Source organism: Lepisosteus platostomus, chromosome 10 (assembly GCF_059453375.1).
Source record: "Lepisosteus platostomus isolate fLepPlt1 chromosome 10, fLepPlt1.hap1, whole genome shotgun sequence".
In the NCBI taxonomy this organism is placed as follows: domain Eukaryota; kingdom Metazoa; phylum Chordata; class Actinopteri; order Semionotiformes; family Lepisosteidae; genus Lepisosteus; species Lepisosteus platostomus.
In genome coordinates, this window is record NC_142620.1 from 18,499,145 (window position 1) to 18,521,416 (window position 22,272).

The 22,272-nt window shown below is 35.1% G+C and overlaps 1 protein-coding gene across 5 annotated transcripts in view; it reads right to left on the bottom strand.

Moving 5' to 3' along the window:
* Positions 1 to 1,660: 1,660 nt before the first annotated feature.
* The window catches only part of LOC148653489 (protein ELYS-like), a 35,217-nt gene continuing 14,605 nt past the window's right edge, over positions 1,661 to 22,272 (bottom strand). For 3 of the 5 annotated variants that reach the window (XM_088648549.1, XM_088648553.1, XM_088648554.1), the window contains 15 exons: positions 21,365 to 21,421; positions 20,639 to 20,782; positions 20,303 to 20,493; positions 19,713 to 19,845; positions 18,352 to 18,460; positions 17,418 to 17,547; positions 16,982 to 17,177; positions 16,080 to 16,419; positions 14,775 to 14,889; positions 14,219 to 14,334; positions 13,541 to 13,701; positions 12,418 to 13,021; positions 7,133 to 7,236; positions 3,197 to 3,333; positions 1,661 to 2,313 (listed from right to left, as the gene is read on the bottom strand). In XM_088648549.1, the coding sequence (XP_088504675.1) occupies positions 3,199 to 3,333; positions 7,133 to 7,236; positions 12,418 to 13,021; positions 13,541 to 13,701; positions 14,219 to 14,334; positions 14,775 to 14,889; positions 16,080 to 16,419; positions 16,982 to 17,177; positions 17,418 to 17,547; positions 18,352 to 18,460; positions 19,713 to 19,845; positions 20,303 to 20,493; positions 20,639 to 20,782; positions 21,365 to 21,421 (2,535 nt within the window). In that variant the 3' untranslated portion in view covers positions 1,661 to 2,313; positions 3,197 to 3,198. The remainder of the gene's footprint in view (positions 2,314 to 3,196; positions 3,334 to 7,132; positions 7,237 to 12,417; positions 13,022 to 13,540; positions 13,702 to 14,218; positions 14,335 to 14,774; positions 14,890 to 16,079; positions 16,420 to 16,981; positions 17,178 to 17,417; positions 17,548 to 18,351; positions 18,461 to 19,712; positions 19,846 to 20,302; positions 20,494 to 20,638; positions 20,783 to 21,364; positions 21,422 to 22,272) is intronic. The other 2 variants (XM_088648552.1, XM_088648550.1) reach the window with 2 other exon arrangements.

The window sequence follows — 22,272 nt, forward strand, 5'->3', positions numbered from 1 at the left end:
TTCACATCATTAGAGATGGTTCAATTCATCAGGTCTTATAATCCTTGTAAATACTATGCTTTTACAAAAGGCTCAGGATCCACAATAAATGTGGATCAGACATATATTCGAAGAATCCAAAGCACCACTATGATGAACAGTGAACATAATGTTAGTATAAATGTAAGATTCGTGAAGAGAATATTTAGTACAGGTACTGTAACTCTTCAGAAGATAAACCTGTAAGGCAAATAACACTAGTTTATTATTGGCACATATCTTGCTGACTGCCATTAATTAATTGTAATACATGCTATTTTAGTGATCCATGGTGGATGCATATTCCTTTTGAAAATAGTAACTTCATAGTGGAAAACATATATCTGTAGAGGCTGTCCATCTTGTCTTGTGAATTAGTATATCATCCATAAGTAGCTAACACATGATTTACAGGTCTCTCCTATTCTAAAGTTTTACTTGGAATGTAAGATGCAAAAGATGTGAAATTCATTATCATCATACTTCCACAATCAATAATTACTGTAGAAAAACAGACCAAATGTGTTCTACAGAACTCATGTTCTCAGACAAAACAAAATGATTCCTATACGATCACCAGTCATAGGCAATCCATTACACTAACGTGTATATATAGATTAGCTGCATTGATTTGGCAACCATCCTACCCTTTAAAAGTATTTTTATTTAAGGCTTGTGATTCAGAAGGTCAGATTTGTAAGATGTGTGTAAGGCAAATGTGTGTTACAGTAAGTTATTCAACCTAATACACAAAAAGAAAATCTAATGTGTTCCCTAGGAACCAAGTAAATGTTAAGAAAAGAGAAGATGATCAGTATTGTCTAGCATTGGTGAGGCTTCATATTTTATAGGCCAGGTTAGAACTAACCAAATAGAAAATTCTAATAACAGCAAAAATAAAACTCCAGAGCTGGATACTCACTCATAATATTAATGATAAAAGGTGGGCTGTAACATAATAGTATTTTTTAATTATTTGCCTGGCAAAGGACTGCCAACCAAGGCAAATGATATAACTTGCAGCATTTAATTATTTAGCACTTATTAATAATTACTTGAGGTGGTTAATTATAAATGAGAGGCTTTCAATGCACACTGAAAACTGTACACTAAAGTCAAGGGGAATGTATACAAAGCACGTTCATAGTCCAATCTTACACTCTGCTGGTGTGCAGTTTAAATGGAGGAAGGTGCTAGGAGAAAGCCTGTCAGATTGTATTAACTCATCCTATCTTAAGAAGAGCTGCCGAAAGGACTGTTCATCATGACTTTCAAGTCCAAGAGCCACACCACACACACACTAGCAAATTCTGCATCATATTTTAGTTTAGTATGGAAATTAATTCCTTTTGTTTTAATCCCTCTCTGTTTATTTGTTATGTATGTCTTCTGTTGTTCACATGTTTTTATCTGTATGAATATTAATGGCAATTATGAACTAAGAGAAATAATACTGTGTGAAACTGATTTAATAAGACATTGTGCACTGCAGACGTGAAGGTGGCTATCAAAAATGTATTTTGGGTGATCTCTTGATTCTAGTCCTTTTTTGCTTTTAAGAATTGATTTTAAAAACCCCTTTTTTTTGTTGAATGGACAGTTAGTTCCATAAGCAATAAGAAAAGGTGATAAACACTTGTAATTATTTTTTGAGAACTGATAAATTTATTTCATTAGAAGAAGGAAGGATACAAACAAGAGGATTTCATTGTGGGTACTCCAGATCTACGCAGTACAGCTGTAGCTCTTTCTTATCTTTCTCTGATAACCTAGAGTGCTGCTGCATTGTTAGTGTAGGGGAGACTGGCTTTCTGTTGTCTAAATCCTCACTACTCACATCAGATCCACTAAAAGCCTCACATTGGTGTAAGAAGTGAAACAGTGGCCTCCTGGCTTTTCAGCCATGAGTACAGAGCAGGAATGCACTGTGACTGTAGAAGGGGGGTTAGAGTAACACGGACATCCACAAGGGATTCATGTCATTAATGGAATGTGTTTCTGTTTTACTAGGGAGCTGCACACAGAACCAGTGACAGGGGTTGGATTCTGCCTGCCCTAGCACCTTCAAGAGTGCTTCAGAACAAACCAAAAAAGAGAGAAAAATGTTTCAGGCTCTTGTTTTAAACAATTTAAACAAACTCCAAAATCAAAAGGTTATATCACTCCATCAGAATCTATATACTGTAGCAATGAATTTAACCATGTTAGAAGGCCCAGCCTTTTCGTGAAGCAGTTTTCTCCACTCACAAGGTGGGTGCCTAGGAGTCAACGTGTTCGAAACCCTGCAGAGGTACACTGGTCACACAAAGCCCAAGAGAAAAGAAGACACAAATCAGTTCTTGAGTATATTTTAAAATTCCTACTCAATCTGCAAATAATGATGAAATGCAGAGTGTTTCTTTAAAATAATATTTTCACATGCACAAAGAACTACCCAATTGACACAATGGAAGCTTTCTTTATTGCACTTTAACCCTGATGATTAGCTCAATAAAATCAATTTTTTACTAAACAGCAAAGTTTCAATAATATTTTTTGAAAATGGCTCCTGTACAAATGAGTTATTCTGACCGGGTGTTATTTTTTCATTACTGTAAGGACAATATTAAGGTTTGTTAGGAGTAACAACAAACATGTGCCACCTTCCTCACATTAATATCACAATTAAGCATTGTCTCAAACTTTAATGACTATAAAGAGAATGTGCCTTTTTAAATGCACTAAAGCAAAACAATAACTTTTAATTTGTTTCTAGATCTAGATTTAAAAAGTTATATCTACACAATGGAGCATTAGATAACACTAGAACATATCTGGAAAGGATTATGTATTTGTTCTGAAGCACAGGAACTTAATTTTCCAAAAAAGGCACATCTTTAAAACCAATTTCTTTAGCCAAAGGTTGTTTTCCAGGCTTTCAACATTCTTAATTTTTATTTATGCTAGTTTTAAATGAAAAGACTGGTATATACGTTAAACCACTTTTGTGCACATGCTGTGTTTTCAAAATTAATAATAATATTCTTTATAGACGTTTTGCTTAAATTTGGGGTTTTAGAAAATAAATTTGAAAAAAAATACTTAATTTTTTCTGTTTTAAAACTTCCTTTCATTATCTCTGAAATAACAGGACTTTTTGTCTGATCTTTAATTATAGTTGTGGAGCTATTAGAAACACCTTCACGCTCTTTTGAATTTCTTGCTTCTCTTAGTCCTCCTAGTTTGCATAGCATGGCGGCCTCCCACACTCTTCTCAGACTTGTACATGGTGAATTTACAAGAGTTTTTCTTAAGAATTACATCTTCTTTTCCCACCTGAAAAAGACAAAAACAATCAGACACACAGTTCATTTTTTATGTATTATCTGGGGACTTGAAATATCCGGGGCAATTAATCTTGCTTCTGGGGCTTGAGAAAAAGGCATCTTGGGAAGTGTCAGTGATTAAATGCCTTTAATAGTTGCCATTAATTTCTTCTGTCAATGGCATGGTGTGCCACTTCAAACTATCTTTATCCACCTTGGTCCAATAAACGATTTCTCTAGCTTAGCTTTCATTGATATTTTAATTACATCTTTTCCTTTTCGGTGTTCAAAAAGAAATTATTATGCCCCATGTCCACCTTAAGAAGAAAGATTTTCTTCCCCATTGTTTCTGCTTCGCTTCTTGTAAGGAAAAAAATGACACAGGTTTGGTCATGAATAATTAGCCTCAAAGGGTTAATTTTTCAGGGATTCCGATTTGCACTGAATTACATCTTGTTCCCTGTTCCCTCACATACTGTCTATTTTCTGCAGCGTTTATTTTGTTTTTTAATCCCATTTTGGACAATGAAAGAAAAACAAGGTTGAATTATTCATTTTTCATACATTGTACACACAATGCAGCATTTATTTTCCACAGTTTTTCACGGATGCATCAAAGTTCTTTGAGAATTAAAAAAAAAACAATAAAAAACAACTTCAGGAATGCATAAAACTATGATACTAAAAAAATAGACACTAAAATACTGTCAATTAACTGCCAATAAAATATTATTTAAAGAAAACATAGCTAACTTGGTAACTTGACAGAAACATTGCAGTGGTAATGTACCAATGGACTATTATTTGCCAAAAATACATAACTCCATGATTCAGATTAACATCATGAATGCCTGGAGTACGTTATTCAACAATATATAGTCCAAAAGTTTGTAATGGCCAGCCAGATGTTAACAGATCTAATAGCCTACAGAAGGAGTGTTTGAATTTTAAAACAAATTTTAATCAGGGATAAATCACAAGAGTAACACATTACCAATGTACAGTAGCACAAAATAAAAAGTTATCTTTGGCTCCTTGCCAATTGTTTTGGGAAACCTCATTAAAAATATTTCTTGAGATTCTACAGAGCACAACAGGTAAGTTAGTAATGAATCTGTGGTATTTTGTTGCTTCCATATTAATTTTTGAAAAATGTGAATAATGGTTATTGTAAATCAGTAACAGTAGATGTAAAATAAGTTTAAAAAGTTAATATAATCAAAGCATACCATATTAGTATTTTCATTGTTATGAAATAAAATTTAAGACAGTCAATTATCAGCCTGATGATGACTCAAAGATTCACCTTTAAAAAGATTAGATGTGATCCATTAAAACCAAAATCTGAGACACATAAAGAGAAATGCAAAATTGTATGCTGCACTTAATGGAAATGAGAATTGAGCATGTTTTTAAATGACTGGCATGCTGTACTGGGTGAAGATACAGGGGATTATAATTTAAGTGCCCATTTTTAAAGCAAAGTAAATCATGGGACAATTTAATGTTTTTTTTTCATCTCTAAGAATCTAATGATCAACATATTATCCATCAACGTCCTGTGGCATCCTCGAATTACAGCCAGCGACAGGTAAAGCTATCTGTTAGATTGATGACAAAGCTTTCAAAGAGACCAACAAAACAATTTATGGTCATACATCACATTTAATGAATTTTGCTACCCTCCAATATTAAAAAATATCCTTTTCTTTTCAAAAGTAAATTCTGTGCTAGTGTCAGCTATTTTATACAATAAATAATATATATATTGTGCATACCCGGTACCTGAAGTAAATATGCTTTTTACCCAAGACCATATTCTTGTGGTAACCGTGTTTAGTGTACACATCATATATTTTAGAGAAGTGCCATATTTACAGTATATTATTGCAATTCTGCACAACATCACTTTAAAAAAGATCAATTCAATATAGTGATCTGACTTCCTCTAAAATTTACACACAATGTATCACAAAATATATTAATATAATTTCATCATCATCATCATTATCATTTGGACATTACCTTAATTGTATTTGATGTGTATAATTTCGCTGACAGTCTCCATGACTCTCACTCACTAATTAGAGCAATAAACTAATTATCCATATGCAAGGCATATTACAATTCTTAAAATCATAATGGTAGCCTCCATAATACCTCATTAAGTTGTATGAGCTCTGTAAAGCTCATTTGGGACATTTAATATTTGATCGTTTTTCAATTAATTGTTACGAAAATAAATAGTTTTTTTAAAATTCAAAACAATATTAAAACATAGTTTAAGGTAAGGTTTCACATGATCTATGTGGCAACCCCAATGTTAATATGAGTTTGTATCAATTCACTGGATGAAACTGACTAAATGCTGCAAGTGCTTAGATTGTGAGAAGAAAAAAAAAATCCTGCAGCATTAAGATGTTTTGGGTGGAGTAGCTATGGAGTGGAAAGATGAAGTCACTCCAAAACAGAGCCTTGGGCAACACTGTCACCTGCTGGCAATCATATAAAGTTAAATAAAGCCCCCTTTTCCATGTCTCGTTCTATTAAATAACCATTCATGTGTTTTCCCTGATATCCTTCTGCTTATTTGATGCTTTTATCAAATATGTTAACTCACAGACCAAATTCTATTAATTTCAAAAGGATGAGAATCATGACTATTGCCTCAGAATTGCCTCTTGTCACAAAATGAGGTGCTAAGGCTCTTTGGGATTTAGGTAATTTTATTTACCAACCATTCTTTCATCTTCTGACGTTTATAGTATTGAAAATAAAATAAGGAAAATATAGCTCTACAAGTTTTCTTTTAGTTTTTGGAGAGCTAAAGAGAGCTAAAATGCCATTTGCAGATCAGATTTTCTGTTCCTGTATCATTACAGATCAGTCTCATACAAATTACATGCGGTTAATGTTAAATAATAGGCAATGTAATACCTGAATTGCACCTCATGCAGCATTAGGTTTTCACTAAACACTTGAACATTGTATTAAAATATAGCTAGATTTTTAGTTATTGACAGCTTGAATCTTTCTAATTCAATCCAAAACAACAATCATCCCAATCTTTGCCCGTTCTTATACAAATCATTCAGTGTTTCTGACATACACATATCCATATTATTATACATTGCACATGGAACTTTATATTGGTGTCATAAGTGTAAAGAGTAGAAATAAATCACATGTCAACCTCCCAGCCTTAATTTTCAATAACACATGGCTAGGGACTCTGGTATTTATTAGCAAATATGCCATGTTCATAATTACTTCCAATGCTATTTGATTAATTACTGTTTGCATTTCCTAAGGCAGCTATGAAGCCTCCTGCTGCTTTTCACAATGAACACACTTTAATAATAGTTGTCCTGCATGTTAATGAATTCCATACAGTACAAGGGTAGTGCTATGCATATGGAATGGGATCACAGTGCACTTTATGCAAGAGTTCACATAGAAGCTGTGTTATTGTATTTTTAATGTTATTTGAAGATCCAACTGAAATTATATGTGAAGATTACATGTGATAAGTAATTTCGAGTGAGATTAAAGCTGGCAAATTCACTCTTGAGATGTCTGTTTAATGTTACATACCTAGATGGCCACCAGTTTTTCTCGGACAAAAGAGCAGTAAACCAATAAACATGGTAGAACTTCAGATGTCTTTTCATGCTAAATGCATAATAAAAGTTTCAGTTAATTCTGAAATTTTCACTTGAAAATAAGAGGACGTGTTAAAAAAATGATGATGTTAAGGAAAAGTTTTCCAGACAGACATTCCTAGAATACATCTAAAGAAATGCATTTACCTGTTTTGCTTCCCATTTTTCAGCTTTCTGGTTTGGTGTTGGATGGAAGAAGCTCCCCTGACTGCATGACAGAGGTTTGCCAGAGAGAAGTGAAGCATTTTTATCTAAGTGAAATAAAAAAAACATAAATATTTAAAATGTTAAAAATCCACTAAATGTTTTGCTACTTATGGACAATCACTGATCTTTGCCAGTATGATTTGTGGCCATTATTTTTCTCATATAAAATAAATAAACTCAGGCTAAAGAAAAATAGTCTCAAAGCAACAGCAACAGTAGTGTGTGATTCGTATACTAGAGTTAATTTTAAAGACACTTATAGTAAACTGATTTTAATTTGTTTAATCTAGAACATAGAATCAAATTCTACTGACATTTTCTGATTCCTGTTTTGTGATAAGTGGCAATCTTTTCTTCACTTATCAATAAATGTTGTAGCTCAGCCACTTCACAGCCAGGTCATAGAAATAGCAGTGATCGGGTGAGCACAGATCACTGTGATATTAAATAGGGGAATACAGACTTAGAAGAGGATTAAACCACAGCTTATCACCTCCAAAAAGACCAACTCTGTGAGTCCAGATCTTTACGCCTGAAGTCAACACCATAACACAGTATATTCAGAGTATATTTACATTCAGCGTCTAAAGAATGCTGAATGTAACACTCCATGACCTTTTTGAAAGGCAAATGATTAAAATAGATTGAATTAACTGGCATTAGCCTTTGTCTTGTGTATTTAGCACTTTCACTTTCTCAGGTCAAACAGCACATTGATGTGTCACGATCATCATCCCTCCTCAAGAGGGTGTTCCGACCCTTTTGTATTTTATTTTCATTATTACATTCACCTGCCCCTTGTTCCCTGTATTATTTAAACCTTGTGCCCCCGAAGCTCAGGGCTCTGCATTGGAAGACGGATACTCGGAGGCCCTGAGGCCCACCTTGCACCAAGTCACCCCGCAAACCGCAGCTTGAGGGCATAGGTTTCCAAACGGAGTCCTGATCAGCTGAGTCCGGGGCTCGGAGCTCCTGGCCTAGTTTTTAACTTCCTTGTTCCTGTTCCTGATCCTGTTCCCGGTTTAATCGTTTGTCTTGGATGAATCTCCCAGCACTTGGACCCTGGATTGCGCCTTGGTTTCCCGCTTGGACTTCCCTCGTTCGGACTCGTCTGCCTGTGCTCCCCCCATACACCTGGATCACTGTAAGCACTGCCCCATGTTCGCCATCCCTTCCATTCCTGACCGTGTTTTCCCTGTAGCCCTTTTCCAGTCTCTTCCTGATTATACCGTCTGCACAGGGTCCTAAACTACGCACTTCACGGGAGTCATGACTGCAATGTATGCAATGTAACTGCAGTGCACTGTAGGTTCTGTACCTGCTCTTTCTTCAAGATCTTTGTCAAACCCTAAGGGGAAAAACACATGTGTGTGGACCTAGAAAAACTAGCTTTTCAGATTGCTCAGGATTTTTAAAACTCATTCTAGACAAAAAACCAACCTGTTGTATTTCATGCCTCAAGTTTTAGATATAGTGTTAAATGTGATGCTGTAGAATAAAAGATTCTGAATAAAATATAAGATTCTGAAAGACAAATGTTCTATAATTTAATACAGCAAAAGGTTTTGCTTTATAATATATGTATTTAAATCCAATTCATTTGGATAAGTAACAGAAAAGCAATAATGCAAGACTCTTTTTTCAGCAAGATTATTAAACTTAGCTGTTTAGAACCACGTCTAGATGGCTTTCTATATTAAGCATAAAGCATAAAAGGAATATATAATAAAAATGATTAAAGGCGTATATGTGACCATCATGGTTCCACATGGGCTCGTGCCCTCCTCTGTTCCATCCTGCAACACCTGGGGCACGAACCCGGGAACGCAACAGGAAACCAGCCACATGAGCTAAAGGAGACCTCCTTCAGCCCAGGCAGCTGAGGTCCCTGCTACACGCACGGAGGACAATGACATCACCGTGTCCGAACTAGCTCTGCTACATATACATCTAATAAAATAATTCATTTCAGAAATTAATTATACAAAAAAGTACAAAATTGGTACTAGAGTGGCAACCATCATAACATAAAACCTGCAGGAGCTAAATGAAAATTTAAGAATTCTGAAGAAAATACACATCACTCTGCTCAGGGACTAGCTTTCCCAGTTCCACAGTCAAATTCAGGGAAGAAAGCAGTGACAATTTGCATGGCTAAACAGATACCCATCTGGCAAGGACTGTACCAGTGGCATGCACCCATTTCAGAAAGACAGGGGTCCTTTCATTAGTCAATAAGCAGCATGACAGATCATGATAAATCCCCCCCCCCCTTTCATTTTTCCTTCAGCAGATGGGACTCAGGATCATAACAGCTGGGCACCTACAGCCTTGAGGAAGGACCATTGCATCTTCTCTGCACCTGAGTCACATTTGTGCACAGCTGCCTTCCTGAGATGACAGCAACAGGCAAGCATCCATCAAGCAGAATCCAGATTTTCATTAGGGATAGTTCCATTGCTGACCTCACTGCATGCCACCCTGAATGTTAGGTAACACAGAAACAATAGGTCCTGTGCCATCATCTGAGTGACTGATTAATGTTTATGAGTTAATCAGATAGGGAGCTTACGAACTACTCATAACAGCTGGTAGAAAGTGGAAGGGACCTACTACACTGTCTGCACAGAAGTAAACATGTGTGCCATATGCTAGATGCCAGCTTCAACAGCTGCTTTGTACAGCCTGACATTTTCAATCAAGTCACATACCAGGTCGTTGACAAATGCAGCCTACCTGCACACTGGGAAAAATATTCCAAAGAAATTCTGATGTAAGGATTTAAAAATGCTGGCAATAATATGTTGTGCTCGAACTTATTCTCATTCTCTTTTCCAGTCATAATAATGAGGTATCTTTCTGTTCTATGACAGTATTCTAATTAAGATTTTGCAGACAAATTGCATTATATTTATTGCATTAGCAGACTGTATTGTGATGATCATTTTTTAAAAGATACACATTCCATCTGCAGTTCCATTACTGTTTCCTGTGAGCTGCTTAACAGGACCTTCTAAGTGTCTTTCTCTGTGCCCTTCAGAGTGCATATGCCCAAGTTTATTCTCAGCAGCCATTCTGCATTCTGATAAGCCTCTTCAGGACTTGAGACAATGCAGAGCAGACAATAAACAACCATGTGTTCAAGTGGACAGTCATGCAAACTTAACCTATCCAATTTGAGACAAGACCTGAAACTATTGCTTCCCATCCCCAGAATGATTAGCATTTCTACTATCTAGAATGCCTCCTCATCCATATTAATATGTCCTTCCTTAATAAGACACTTCATCAATATACATGGAAATGGAAGTTGCAATGAATCTTCCCCACAGAGAGGATTATTACAAAGAAACCAAGTTAATATTCCTGGGCAGCAACACAATCATGGGTGGAGAAATATATACTTACTGATATTCATTTTTTTCTCTTTTATATAAGTGTGCTATTAGAAATGCTATCGGTTTTCTTTGAAGACATTAATGGGCAAATTCCCAGCGATTACTAACAACTCCTCGAACCATCACCTAGTACAGTACGTGAACTGAATAGACTGCTGGCTGACACCACTGCCATGCTTACCCTGATTTGGGTCATCTTACAGTGTTGCTGAGTGATGTATAAAATGAAAGAACGTGTACTGACAACTACACCTCTTCCCTCCCTAAGGCTTCTGTCACCATTTCTTTAAGACTAAGGCAGTTAAAAAAACAAGCTTAGACTTTCATAGGGAAAATAATACAGGATATCACGAGGCTTGATTTAGAAGTCTGAAGCCATGACATTTTGATCACTTTGGTGAAGCAGATGTTATCATGTTTACTGCGTTGTAACAATATTCCCGTTTGCTCTAATGCATGTTGATTTCTCCTACTTTAGAAATAGTGGCTCCAGAAAAGGTTACCTTTAGAACCTTTTTGTTCTTCCTGCATTTCTGTTAAAAACAGTATAGTCATTGGTATATACACTGGGTGTAGTATGCAGTATGTATTATGAAATAAATGAAATAATGAAACTCTAAGAACAAAAAAAAATATTTAAGCCACTCAATCATACTTCATTAATCTAAATCCACTAAGCTTCATTTTTCCTCTTAAGTCCCTTTTTATTATTCATAAAGCATGGCACGTATGATTACCTAAGCTTTAAACCATTGGGTTTTGAGCATTAATGCACACCTGGGGCATGAGCTTCAATTCATTTTAAAATAATCACCTGCTAAGTTATTCACAATTACAAAGGTGCATTTTGGCAAATATAATCACATCAATCCTTTCCTGGAATCATTCATTATATAGATACAGTTGGACTGGAATGAGGAGATATTTTCAGTTTAAATCTATTCCAAGATGCAAAATACAGGTTTCTTAATTATAAAGAAATATTTTTACAAATAACTATGATAAAAACTCTGATATTTTAACCAAGATCTCAAATGTGGACAGTCTTGTAACAAGGAATTACTGATGTAATCATTTAGAACAAGATTCCTGATATTGCCATTTAAAATAATTAATAGTTATATAAGGGTTCCAAAAAGAGGAGAAAATAACTTGGTTTATGTTGCACATAATTGAATCGCTAACTTTAAAAAATTGCACAGGCACTAAATTTGAAAGTAACATTTCTCATAAGTTACAGTGCATTTAGCTCATTGACTACATTATGTAAGTGCTAACTGAAAGCAATCCATCCATTCATTTTCTAACTGCTTTTATCCAATACAGGGTTGTGTTGGAGCCTGGACAGGATGCCAGTCCATCCCAGAGTTGAAAGGAATGTGTTTTCCAATTGTCTTTACTACTGGATTTACTTCAATGCAGAAGATGCCATTGGACTTCAGGGAACTTCTAAAACATTCCCGGACTTGGAACGCAACAGCCCTGCAAGTTTTAAAGAGAACTGAATTCTGAATACTGAAGACCAGGACGACCAGGAAACAAATGGCGATTAAGGCCAATCGACTCATTGAGTGATTCAAATAAGTCACAAGTTGTTGAAAGGACTTTCTATCTGTCACAACTCTGAAATTCAACAGGGAGACCTGCAGAATCTAGATTTGCTTTCCTTTAAAGGCTATTTCAAAAACTTGCAGAACTTTCGTAACTCTAGTTACTAAACTAGTACTGTAACTCAAGCAGCCAAATTCCCAAAGTGAATACAGTAGGACCTTTTTTCATGTGAATGGAGAAGTATCAGTATAAAACTAAGAAAAAAACAAGCATTACCTGGTGATGTGCTAGAAAATTGATCGATTGCAGGCAGGAGCCCTGATGATGCTCTTCTGGTTTCTAAAGCTTGCTTCCACCAGCTGCCCAGCTTGCAGTGACCTAGTCGGTCAGATGTGGTTTTGAAACATATTGCCTCTTTCTTGTGAGGCCTTCCGCTCTGACATTTGTCAGTGGGTGTTTCTGACGGAAAGTGCGGAAGTGCACGGTCACGGCTTCCCCTAAAAGACAGAAAAGCCCTAGAGCCCTGTGGGTGTCTCTGTCTCACTGTTCTAGGGGGTGGAATAAAAAGCGGAGTATCCTGCAGTGAAAAGATCTTTTTAAACCTCTCCGAAGCTTTAATTTCAGACTCAGTGACCAAGAGGGAGGTCTTTCGAAAGTGTTCCCTGCCTATTGAAACTTTTCTTTCTGGTGAACTGGGGGCACTTTGGCTTTCATCTTCACTATCATCGAGGTAACTATTTTCATAATAGTCACTGAAGAAGCTCTGCATAGTCTCAGTGAATTCACAGGAAGTGAGGATCTCTGGCTGGTCAACTGCTTCCTGGGAATCTCTTCTGTGCCGTTCCATCTTTTCCTTCTGAGCCAGTCCATCTGTAGCTCTCTGTGTAACACAAATTTACATCTTATTTAGTGCCTTAAACACAAATACATGGTAATGGGCAATAGGTTATCTACTTTTCTGTTTTACTCCATTGAATACACTGAATGTGTGTGGTGTTCTATAGTTTAATGAAACAACCAAACAGTGCAGCTTTTCAGCTTTTTTTGACAAAGGTCAAAATTGATGGAGAAGAAAAATAAACAATCCATTAAGAAAAGCCAACATTAAGTTATATGTACACAGCTCCACACCTGGAGAGTTTCTGTGGATGTTTAGCCTACACAAGTACTTAACTACCTAACTGATGCAATTATTATATTAATTGGTCCAGTTTATTACCTTTCTATAGATCTTTTGTTGCAAGAGTTTGAAAGCAAGTTATTGACTTGCTGGTGTGCAGTCCTCTATAAATTGAGATGTACACCCCTGCTTTAATTCATAGAGCAATGGAGAAACTTATCACTATTTCCAAAACTCCAGCTCAAAAGACAAGCTTTGGCCCAGGGACCAGTGGATTACCTGTAGAGGCTCCAAATCAAGGAAAGAGTGGGAGGCAAAACTATTGCTTGAAAATGAATCTTGGGAAAAAGAAAGGTCTTTTGTTTTTTCCTCAGCTGGAGTGCCATTCCCCAACTCCTCTGTTTCTTTCCCAGCTGCAGAAGAGCCATCTTCATAAATCACTTTTGATTAAGGGAACAAACAGAAACAATAAGAAGGGCAAAATGCATTGGTATTCTTTATCTGCCACTTGTAAAAAATCATGCTTTTCTTTCACCTGGTGCCTATTCTCTAAATCATTCAATTACACAGCCTGAGAACAGTTGATATTTTCACCAAAAGATGTATAGATAAAAATATACAGTTTCTGTAAAACAAAGTTAAAACCATTCTATATGGTTTTATTAACTGTTAGTCAGCATTTTAAAGTTAAAAATTCTTAAAACATTCTCAAAAATGTTTAATCTATATCATTTGAAACTACATAAGGACTCAGGTAGCAAAGCTTGCCTGCAGGGAATGTCAGTTCTGCAAGCTTCTGCAGTTCTGCAATATACAGGTATGCATACTGTATATTTACAGTATGTGAAGCTAAAGCTCACAAGTACATTTGAATATATTTATCTCTCTTGGCAGTTTGGAACAGCAAAAAATGGTAAAATAAGTAAAATAAAACCACCACTAAACCGTGCTGAATACCTTTGTCTAGTGACAGGAAGTTTTCATTTTCTGCTGGGCTGTCACTGGCAGAGAAAGCAGACTGATCGTCATCACTGCTGTAGGTCTGAGGATGCAAGTTCATTCTGCTGCCACGTCTGACAAAAATAGTTGTAATAGTTACTACAAGAATAACGGTGCAGTTAATAGTTCCAAAACAGATGAAAGAACTAAATACAGATAGAAATTTAAGGCAACAGAATTATAATATTCAGACTAAATTCATACCATGCATAAAATAATTTGATCAGTAATGGCAGTGTAAAAAAGCTTAATTGATCTCTAAATATCAAAATTAAAGAAATGTTGCCAAAAATCTGCAGATATTTCTGTACAGCTAATAACTTAGTAATCCTACAGAGTATTTAATCAAAGTGATTCCAGTTATGCCATAAACTCAGATTTAGCAATTATTTAGCATATACAATATGCTGTATTTAAGCTAATGTATGCGTGTAAGATATAACATATTCACCTTTTTATGATTCTAGTTCTGTACTTTTTTTGTTAAATTGTATTTTCAAAAGTCTCATATTACCTTTCCCTAAGTTGTATTGTGTCCTCAGCCAAGCCTGTAGCACCCTCTTCTGTTACCAGACCATCTCTAGCTATTGCATGGGGCTGTGCCGAGCTCGTGCATTCCTGGATACTCCCTGTACATTTTTAAACATAATAAACAAATGTTACTGTGGAAGGCATTGCTGTTTAAAACAGATGTAATTATTTTCAGTGAACAAGTATATTAAATATAAATAAAAATAAAGTAATAATGTGACCTTTCTGGTGTAATTTTTACTTTAGAATAAGTAAATAACTTGAATGATTGTTTATTTGCATACACTGTTTAAATGCTACACCTGTTCACATCATTGTCTTGTGAACATGCAGTCTGTCATCTAAATCAACAACCACTGTATTTTTTATTTTCTTGGGGCTACTTTATTTGCTTTGATGTCATGTTAGATCTATATTATTTACTGCAGAACAGCTTGATAATATGTTTAATTCATATTTTTGTTAATTTCTAAACATGACAATTTCACTTAGTTATGTATGATTAATTCCATTTATTTTAAGGTGAAATGAGAATGAAACACCAAGAAAGCACATTATAATATGTGGGAATGGAAACTGGTATGAACCCATCGTTTAAATGTCCAGATTTGAACCAGTAAACGTTTATAAGATGATACAATAAGCGGCCATTAAAATGAGAAATACTTTTTATGTAATATAATTTGCATAAACAAATTTTGTGTTAAATGTCATTTTCACTCTCAACCCAATATTCACCCAATATAAATTTTCCTTACATTCTGAGTAGACAGCAAGCATTTTTCTGCAAATATGACCTGAATTAAAAGCTGCATTTCAAATTCATGAATTAAACATAGATGTTCTGATCTGAAAAAATAGATTCTCTGAAAGCTCTAAAATCCAGTATTTGGTGCATGTTCATGGTAATATCTACTATATATAAATCTGTCTTTCTGTTTAAGAATTGAAAAATCCTTTAAAATATAGTTCAATTAAGGGTTCAAACAAGGTATGTGGAATTTCCCTATGGATGTGAATTCTAAATCAGTGTTTGAGAAATGCAATTACATATCCACTAATAAATATGTTATTTCTTTATTATATTCACCTGACTTTCTCTTCTCCTTCATGGATGAATGTTTGCTACAGTATATTAAATTCAGCACCTTTTTCTTTCCACTGTGATAAAAAAGTCAGTACTAAACTGTTGGTAACCTGCGGCAATGTGTAACGTTATTTGTATTTAATGAAGAAAATATTTTAGCATTAAAGAACAAAATGTGTATAATCATGATGTCCTACTCACAGTCAGAAGTTGATGCCTTACTGACACTGTTTAATGCAACAGACGCTGTTCTGCTTTCTTTTGACAAGAGAATATAACAATGGCCTGGAACCAAATCCTCAGGAGGGAGTTTGTACTCATACTCCAAGTTCCCATCCAACCCTACTTCACACACACTGTCATTCAGAAGGTAGGATACATCCAACAGTGAACATCCTGAGATCTGGGATGAAATTGGACTGTCTAACTGACCATTATTCAATGGAGAGGAGGTGGAGGTGAAAGTAACACTTGAGTCGGAGCTTTCTTGAGAAAGAGAAGGTTTAATGCTGCCTCTTTGAAGCAGGTTGTCAGGATACTCCTGCAAGGAGAAATAGGAAAAGGGAAGTACTGGAATGAGTGAGTACTCAAAGATAAAAAAAGTAAAGGGTAAAAAAAGACATTCAGCTAATTCAATCAATAAAATTACAAAAAATAAAATAATGTTTGAACCATCTAGCTCATTAGTTGATAGTACTGTAGATTATTAATACCAATCCAGCTGTTCCTTGAAGGATCTCAGGAAATCACCTTCAACAACATTGGGGGTAGTTCCACACATTTAGCGTCTTACATTTTTTAAAAAAAGTGTAGGAAACCTGAAGTATTGACTTTTCATTAATACTACAATCACAGAAATTAATTAAAATAGAGTTAGGCCAAACAGCTATGTCTCATGTAATCCTCCACTTGTGCCAGAAGCTATAGAAGTAACTGAAGTAACTGAACCCTTATCTCCAAACCAAAATCAAAACCAATAACTTTTCTCAAAGACATGTGAGGAGGGTGAAACTATGTTAATCTCATTTTAGGTCTTACATACACTGTAATCTATTCTTTTTATATATGTTCATGTTAGATATGTTAACATAATATTACTCTACCTTATCTGACATCAGTTCTTCGACAGTTACATCCTCACCCGGTTCATTTAAGTCTGAATTAAATGCACTACTCAGGACTGTTGGAGAAGGACTGTGAGTTTTGTGTTTCAGTGCTTGAGGGGTGAGAGACAACTGCAGCTGAGATTCACGTGGTTCCTCTTTCAAATAAGTCGGCCAGACAGCTTTTCTGTTTTGCCTTGGAGAAAAGACATCACTGTTCAAATCACAAAACTCTGATGCTTCAGCTTCATATGGTAAATAGTACTTGTTAAAAATCATTCCCCTGCATAATTATTTGCATGTAAACTAAACATTACAGTATATCCTAGAATATGGCAGGGAACTATAAGATATAATTCTTTCAAATGTGTTATTGTTGGACTACTAATATTTTCAGTGCTATTTATATAAAATCCCCTAAATATACCCTTTGTACCTGTTAGGTGAAATTGTTTCCTCCACCTCACGTATGGATTCTTTCAGCAAAATAAAAAAATCCTCTGAAGACATTGGTTCACATGTACTAGCACAGTACAGCCAGGTAGAAAACGGTTTTGGAGATTGTCCTGGGTAAGAATAATAACGAGGTTATAAAAGATGCTGCACCACTGTTTTTTGGTGAACCTACTATATTTTAATTTTTATCTACTCATGTGAAAAACATAAGAAAAGTTGCAAATCATTTGGCCCAACTAGTCGCACTGTTTGTGTGAAGTACAGATGCTGAGTTTACAGATACAAATGGTTCCTATAAACAACAGAATGTCAATTAGAAATTCAGAGTAACTCCAAAGATTTCCGTCAGACCATCATCTACAGTATATGTAACTAAACTAAATTCTTTTATTGTAAAATATATTAGCTCATTAACATTCAAAGTTTTTATGCTGCTTTATGATCTGTACTTGAAATACAATGCTGTAAACCCTAAAAGAGAAAAGTATATAAATATTTTTATTTAAGCACTAGAATGAGCATGGGATTTGTGTTGTTTTAAGTTTAAAATGTACCCTGAGTCATTTATTATTTTAATATACAGTAATAAATATAACCAATCACCAATAAAGGGATAAGATCAACATTATCCTTTGCTTTTATTAAGCAGTTGTTCTTTATAAGTGTTCAGCTTAACATTATTTTGTTATATAAATATACTGTATTACAACATAGAGATTGCATATTGTATGTAAAATACCTTCCTCAATATTGTTTTAGAGTATCGGCTAACATTCAGGACCCATTACATTGGTGTGAATGCAGACATAATATTTTGAAAGGGTTGCCTGAAACCCAAGATTTTTTTTGAGCAGGTCATTCAAAAGATTAAACAAAACAGAAAAACGTACAGCAAATGTTCATCTCTGGCTTACCTCTTACTTTTAAGCTCGGCACTCTCTGAGAGACGTCAACTGATGACCCTTCTTGAACAAATGAAAGAGCTGTTCTGATTTGCTTTCTTTTAATTTGTGTCATATATTTCTGTGAAATATAACAAAAAAGTCAATCTTGAGAAAAAGTATCTCCAAAAATTATCTTTTAAAAACAGCAACGTTTCTTGAATTACATTTGTGAAATGTCCTTCTGAATCAAAGAACAATCTTTGTAATTATGGTCTGGTTTCAGGAGGTTAATATTAATGTAATTTTCTCCACTTTATTTGATTTAAAATTCTTTAACACTCTTTTAAAACCCTCTTAATCAAATTAATTCAAGCACTGTGATACTCTGAAAATCAGCATGGTCTTATACTAAAGGATTCAAGTTCAGCTTCTCTTTGCAGAGCCGGATCAATCTAAGAGAAATAGTTAAAATTGTTTTTTCCAATATCATCAGGTACTGTATCTGATTAATTTTCAGTTTGGAAATTAATGCATTTCTGAATATATTACAGGAATATATGTCCTTTGTTTCCTTGAGAATGACCATTCATATACAGGACACTGAAAAGGTAGATCAGGTGAAAATACACTCTATGCATGGTCACATCTTAAGTGTGAGTCTGACATAAAGCGTCATTAAAATTGTGTATACCAAATTCTTAGCAATGGTGTTTACTGCAAAAAAGTGGTCTTCCAAATGTGCTATTTTTTGAATGCCCACTTCCATCTCTGTTGTTTGCCTTGTCTTTGTTCTATTCTAGAATCTATTGATTCTACCCCTATTTACATTAATAATACTTGGATAAGCATGATGGGGGAGTACTGCTGGGTTCTGATCACTCGTTGGGGAAGTGTCTGATAAATTGTCATTTTCATCTCAGTGTGTTCATCAAGAATTTATTACTTATTAATAACTCTTTACACACAAAGAATATTACCAGCTCCTTATAAAAAATGATGAGGAGAGACTGCACACAGGTTCTATATGCTGAAATTGGAACACTACACCTGAAGGAGGGTATTTTTTAAACAAAGCGAACAAGTAGATTATTTAAAGGTACTAATTAGAACCAGAGACTACCAGCTCAGTTGAATGTGCAATCCTGCAGGCACAGAGGCCTTCCAGAACTGGAGCTGGGACATAGAACAATGTCTTAGTTCATATAGTAAAAACAAACACATAAATGTGCAAGCAAAACAGAAATGTCAATACAAGTTTTTTTTTAACCTTATAATGACTGTTAATGTATATGGAATTACTCCTTATGTAACATCACATTAAGGGTTGTTATTCAAATGAAAAAATCTGATTCAAAACAAAATGTATGCTCAGAAAGAAAAGAAAGCTAGACCTTGTCCAATGTTAACAAGGAACTCAGGTCCAAGTACAGGCCTAAGTCCTCACAGTTCTGAAGAAAGTGCTTGAAAATGTCATCACCAGGGTCCTCAATCTCTCTCAGAAGGGCCCAGGCCTCAGCAATACACCTTACATCAAGTCCAACATACAAATGACAAAAAGAGACAAAAATATGGGATTTTGTTTAATCCTGTTTTAAGTTTAACATACCATAGCAAAAGGGAGTGAATATAGATAAAATGTGTACTTGATTAATGCTGATGAAAACAGTCTAACAGTTTATATATTGAATACATGTATAATTGAGTATATGTATAGTATAACGCTGTATAATACTGTATGAAAAGTAGTGTTTCTTTTATTTGGGCATTGCATTCACACTTTAAAACAAATTAGAAGAATTTAACAAAATCTTCAAACACTGAATATGAAAATGTAATTGATCAACACTATCAGATAGATTTAGGTGACAAGATTAATGTGTGTTCAAGAGTTCTTTCTAGCTTTGGAAAACATATACATAATACTGTAAATAAGACACTTCAAACCTCTAAGGCTGCATTATCATTATCATATTTGTTGTACCTGTTATGAAGGAAGACATCAATGTACAACTTAAGGTCCTTGGGTTTCTCAATTGGTGGCTGTATCTGATGAATGTGGTGCAGTGCTTTGAGAGACTCCCCTTCCTTTAACAACGTCTGGATTATCAATGAATGTTGCCAAGAATGCCAAGGCCTCATAGTGCTGGGGTGCAGCAGTAAATCCAAAGAAGTCTGTAAAATGTTAGTGATGTGCTTGAAACATAGTATACATGGGGAAGAATGGAAAATAGGCAGGAGATTAACAGATGCAGTGCACAAGCAGACTGGCTTTTTGTGCTGACACATCATGTTACTGGGAAATTAAATGAATACTTACCGAAATGTGCCCATGGTCCAGAAACCAAAGCCCCTTGATTTGTTGGCAAAAACCAAGTGGCACATCAAATGTATGTGTAAAAGACGTCAAGACATTGTCTTCACACCTCAGGAAGTGTGTTATATCCAACAGGAAATAAAGAAACTGCCAAAGTTTGTTAAGGAAAATTCTTCAATGAATTACACAAGCTACATTAGAATGAGTAGAATGGATGACCAGGAAACTTTCCCATTAGCAATTTAGTTTATCTTATGCTTTATTCTGTGTTTTGTAATATTGTCAGTAAGGCTTCAGCTTGGAAAGGTATCATTGAATACAAATACTTAATCATTGCAGAACATTGTGAAACCCATCTAGCCACAGAACTTTCATATTCTAAGGCCTATTTATTGTAATGTTCTGTACCTCCTTGAGTGGAATGTCTCAACGACCTCTGCTCTTTCCCTTTAAGGCTCACTCTTTCCCCTTCCTCCCTATAATAATAAGGTGTGTCTTCACTCTTCCTCATGAGTGTCTAGTGGCTGCAGTGATTAGCACATCTCTCTGTAAGTAACAGGCCAATAAACCCATATGTGATTCTGAATTCACCTTCCCCAGTAATTGTGCAATTATGAGTTGTCACATTATTATCGAGCAAAGAAGTTGTAATAAGGCCTTGTCCTTTTCCTTTTCTTTCTCTGGATATTACATTATGTTTTGTAATAGTAACCAAGAACAAAAAGATACAGTGGACTGGAGTGAAACTGTGTCAATACAAGGCAACAGAAACAGCTTTAAAACAGCCTGTAAAAAAGTGTGACATTAATAAGGTGTCTATGCACTTCTGGTTTTTAATCTACTTAAATCAGTGGTACAGTATATCTAACATATGGTATTATACTGCATATAGTATTTGAAATGATTATTTTTCATCTGTCAATAATTAAGAAGTTAACCTTTTATGTGATAGTTTTTTGCCTATATTTCTTATCTTTTTAGACTGCAAACATTGACCTCCATGTCAGTTAGTACTAGAACATATTGAATATTACTATATTTTGTTCCTGTTTTTGTCTTTGTGGTTACTCTACCTCTAAGGATTTTGCATGAACACGGTGGCTACGCTGGTATACATAACCATGCATTACATAAATCCAAATTTAGGGCATAAGGATTAGCCTTTTCACCTTTTTTGCATTTTTATGTTACTATTAAGGTTGAAGCATTAACAGATCAATAATTGGAAGCATAACTCCACTCTTATGCAGTGTACTGATCACAAGTTACATTTCCTTATTACATGATACAAAATGATCCAATAAATCAGAATATCCATCGCTTTACTCTAACGTGGACAGTAATAGTAGGGAAATACTTGAATTACTATATGATCTCATGTATACATCTTAAAGTGCACAGAGCATTAGCTGCAACGTCAAGCCAGCTAACTATTCAGCCGAGCACAGTAACCTACAGTAAAACTACAGTGTAGCATACTAAGATGCATAGAAAGACTTTTTTAAATCAAATTCCTTTGTCTGGCAATAAAGTTCAGCACTTAGACTGACATTCTGAAAAAGTTCATGTTTCTACTCTGGCAGGTCCATCTTAACCTGTAGTGTGGTGTAGTAGGACCTACTCACCTTAACAATCCA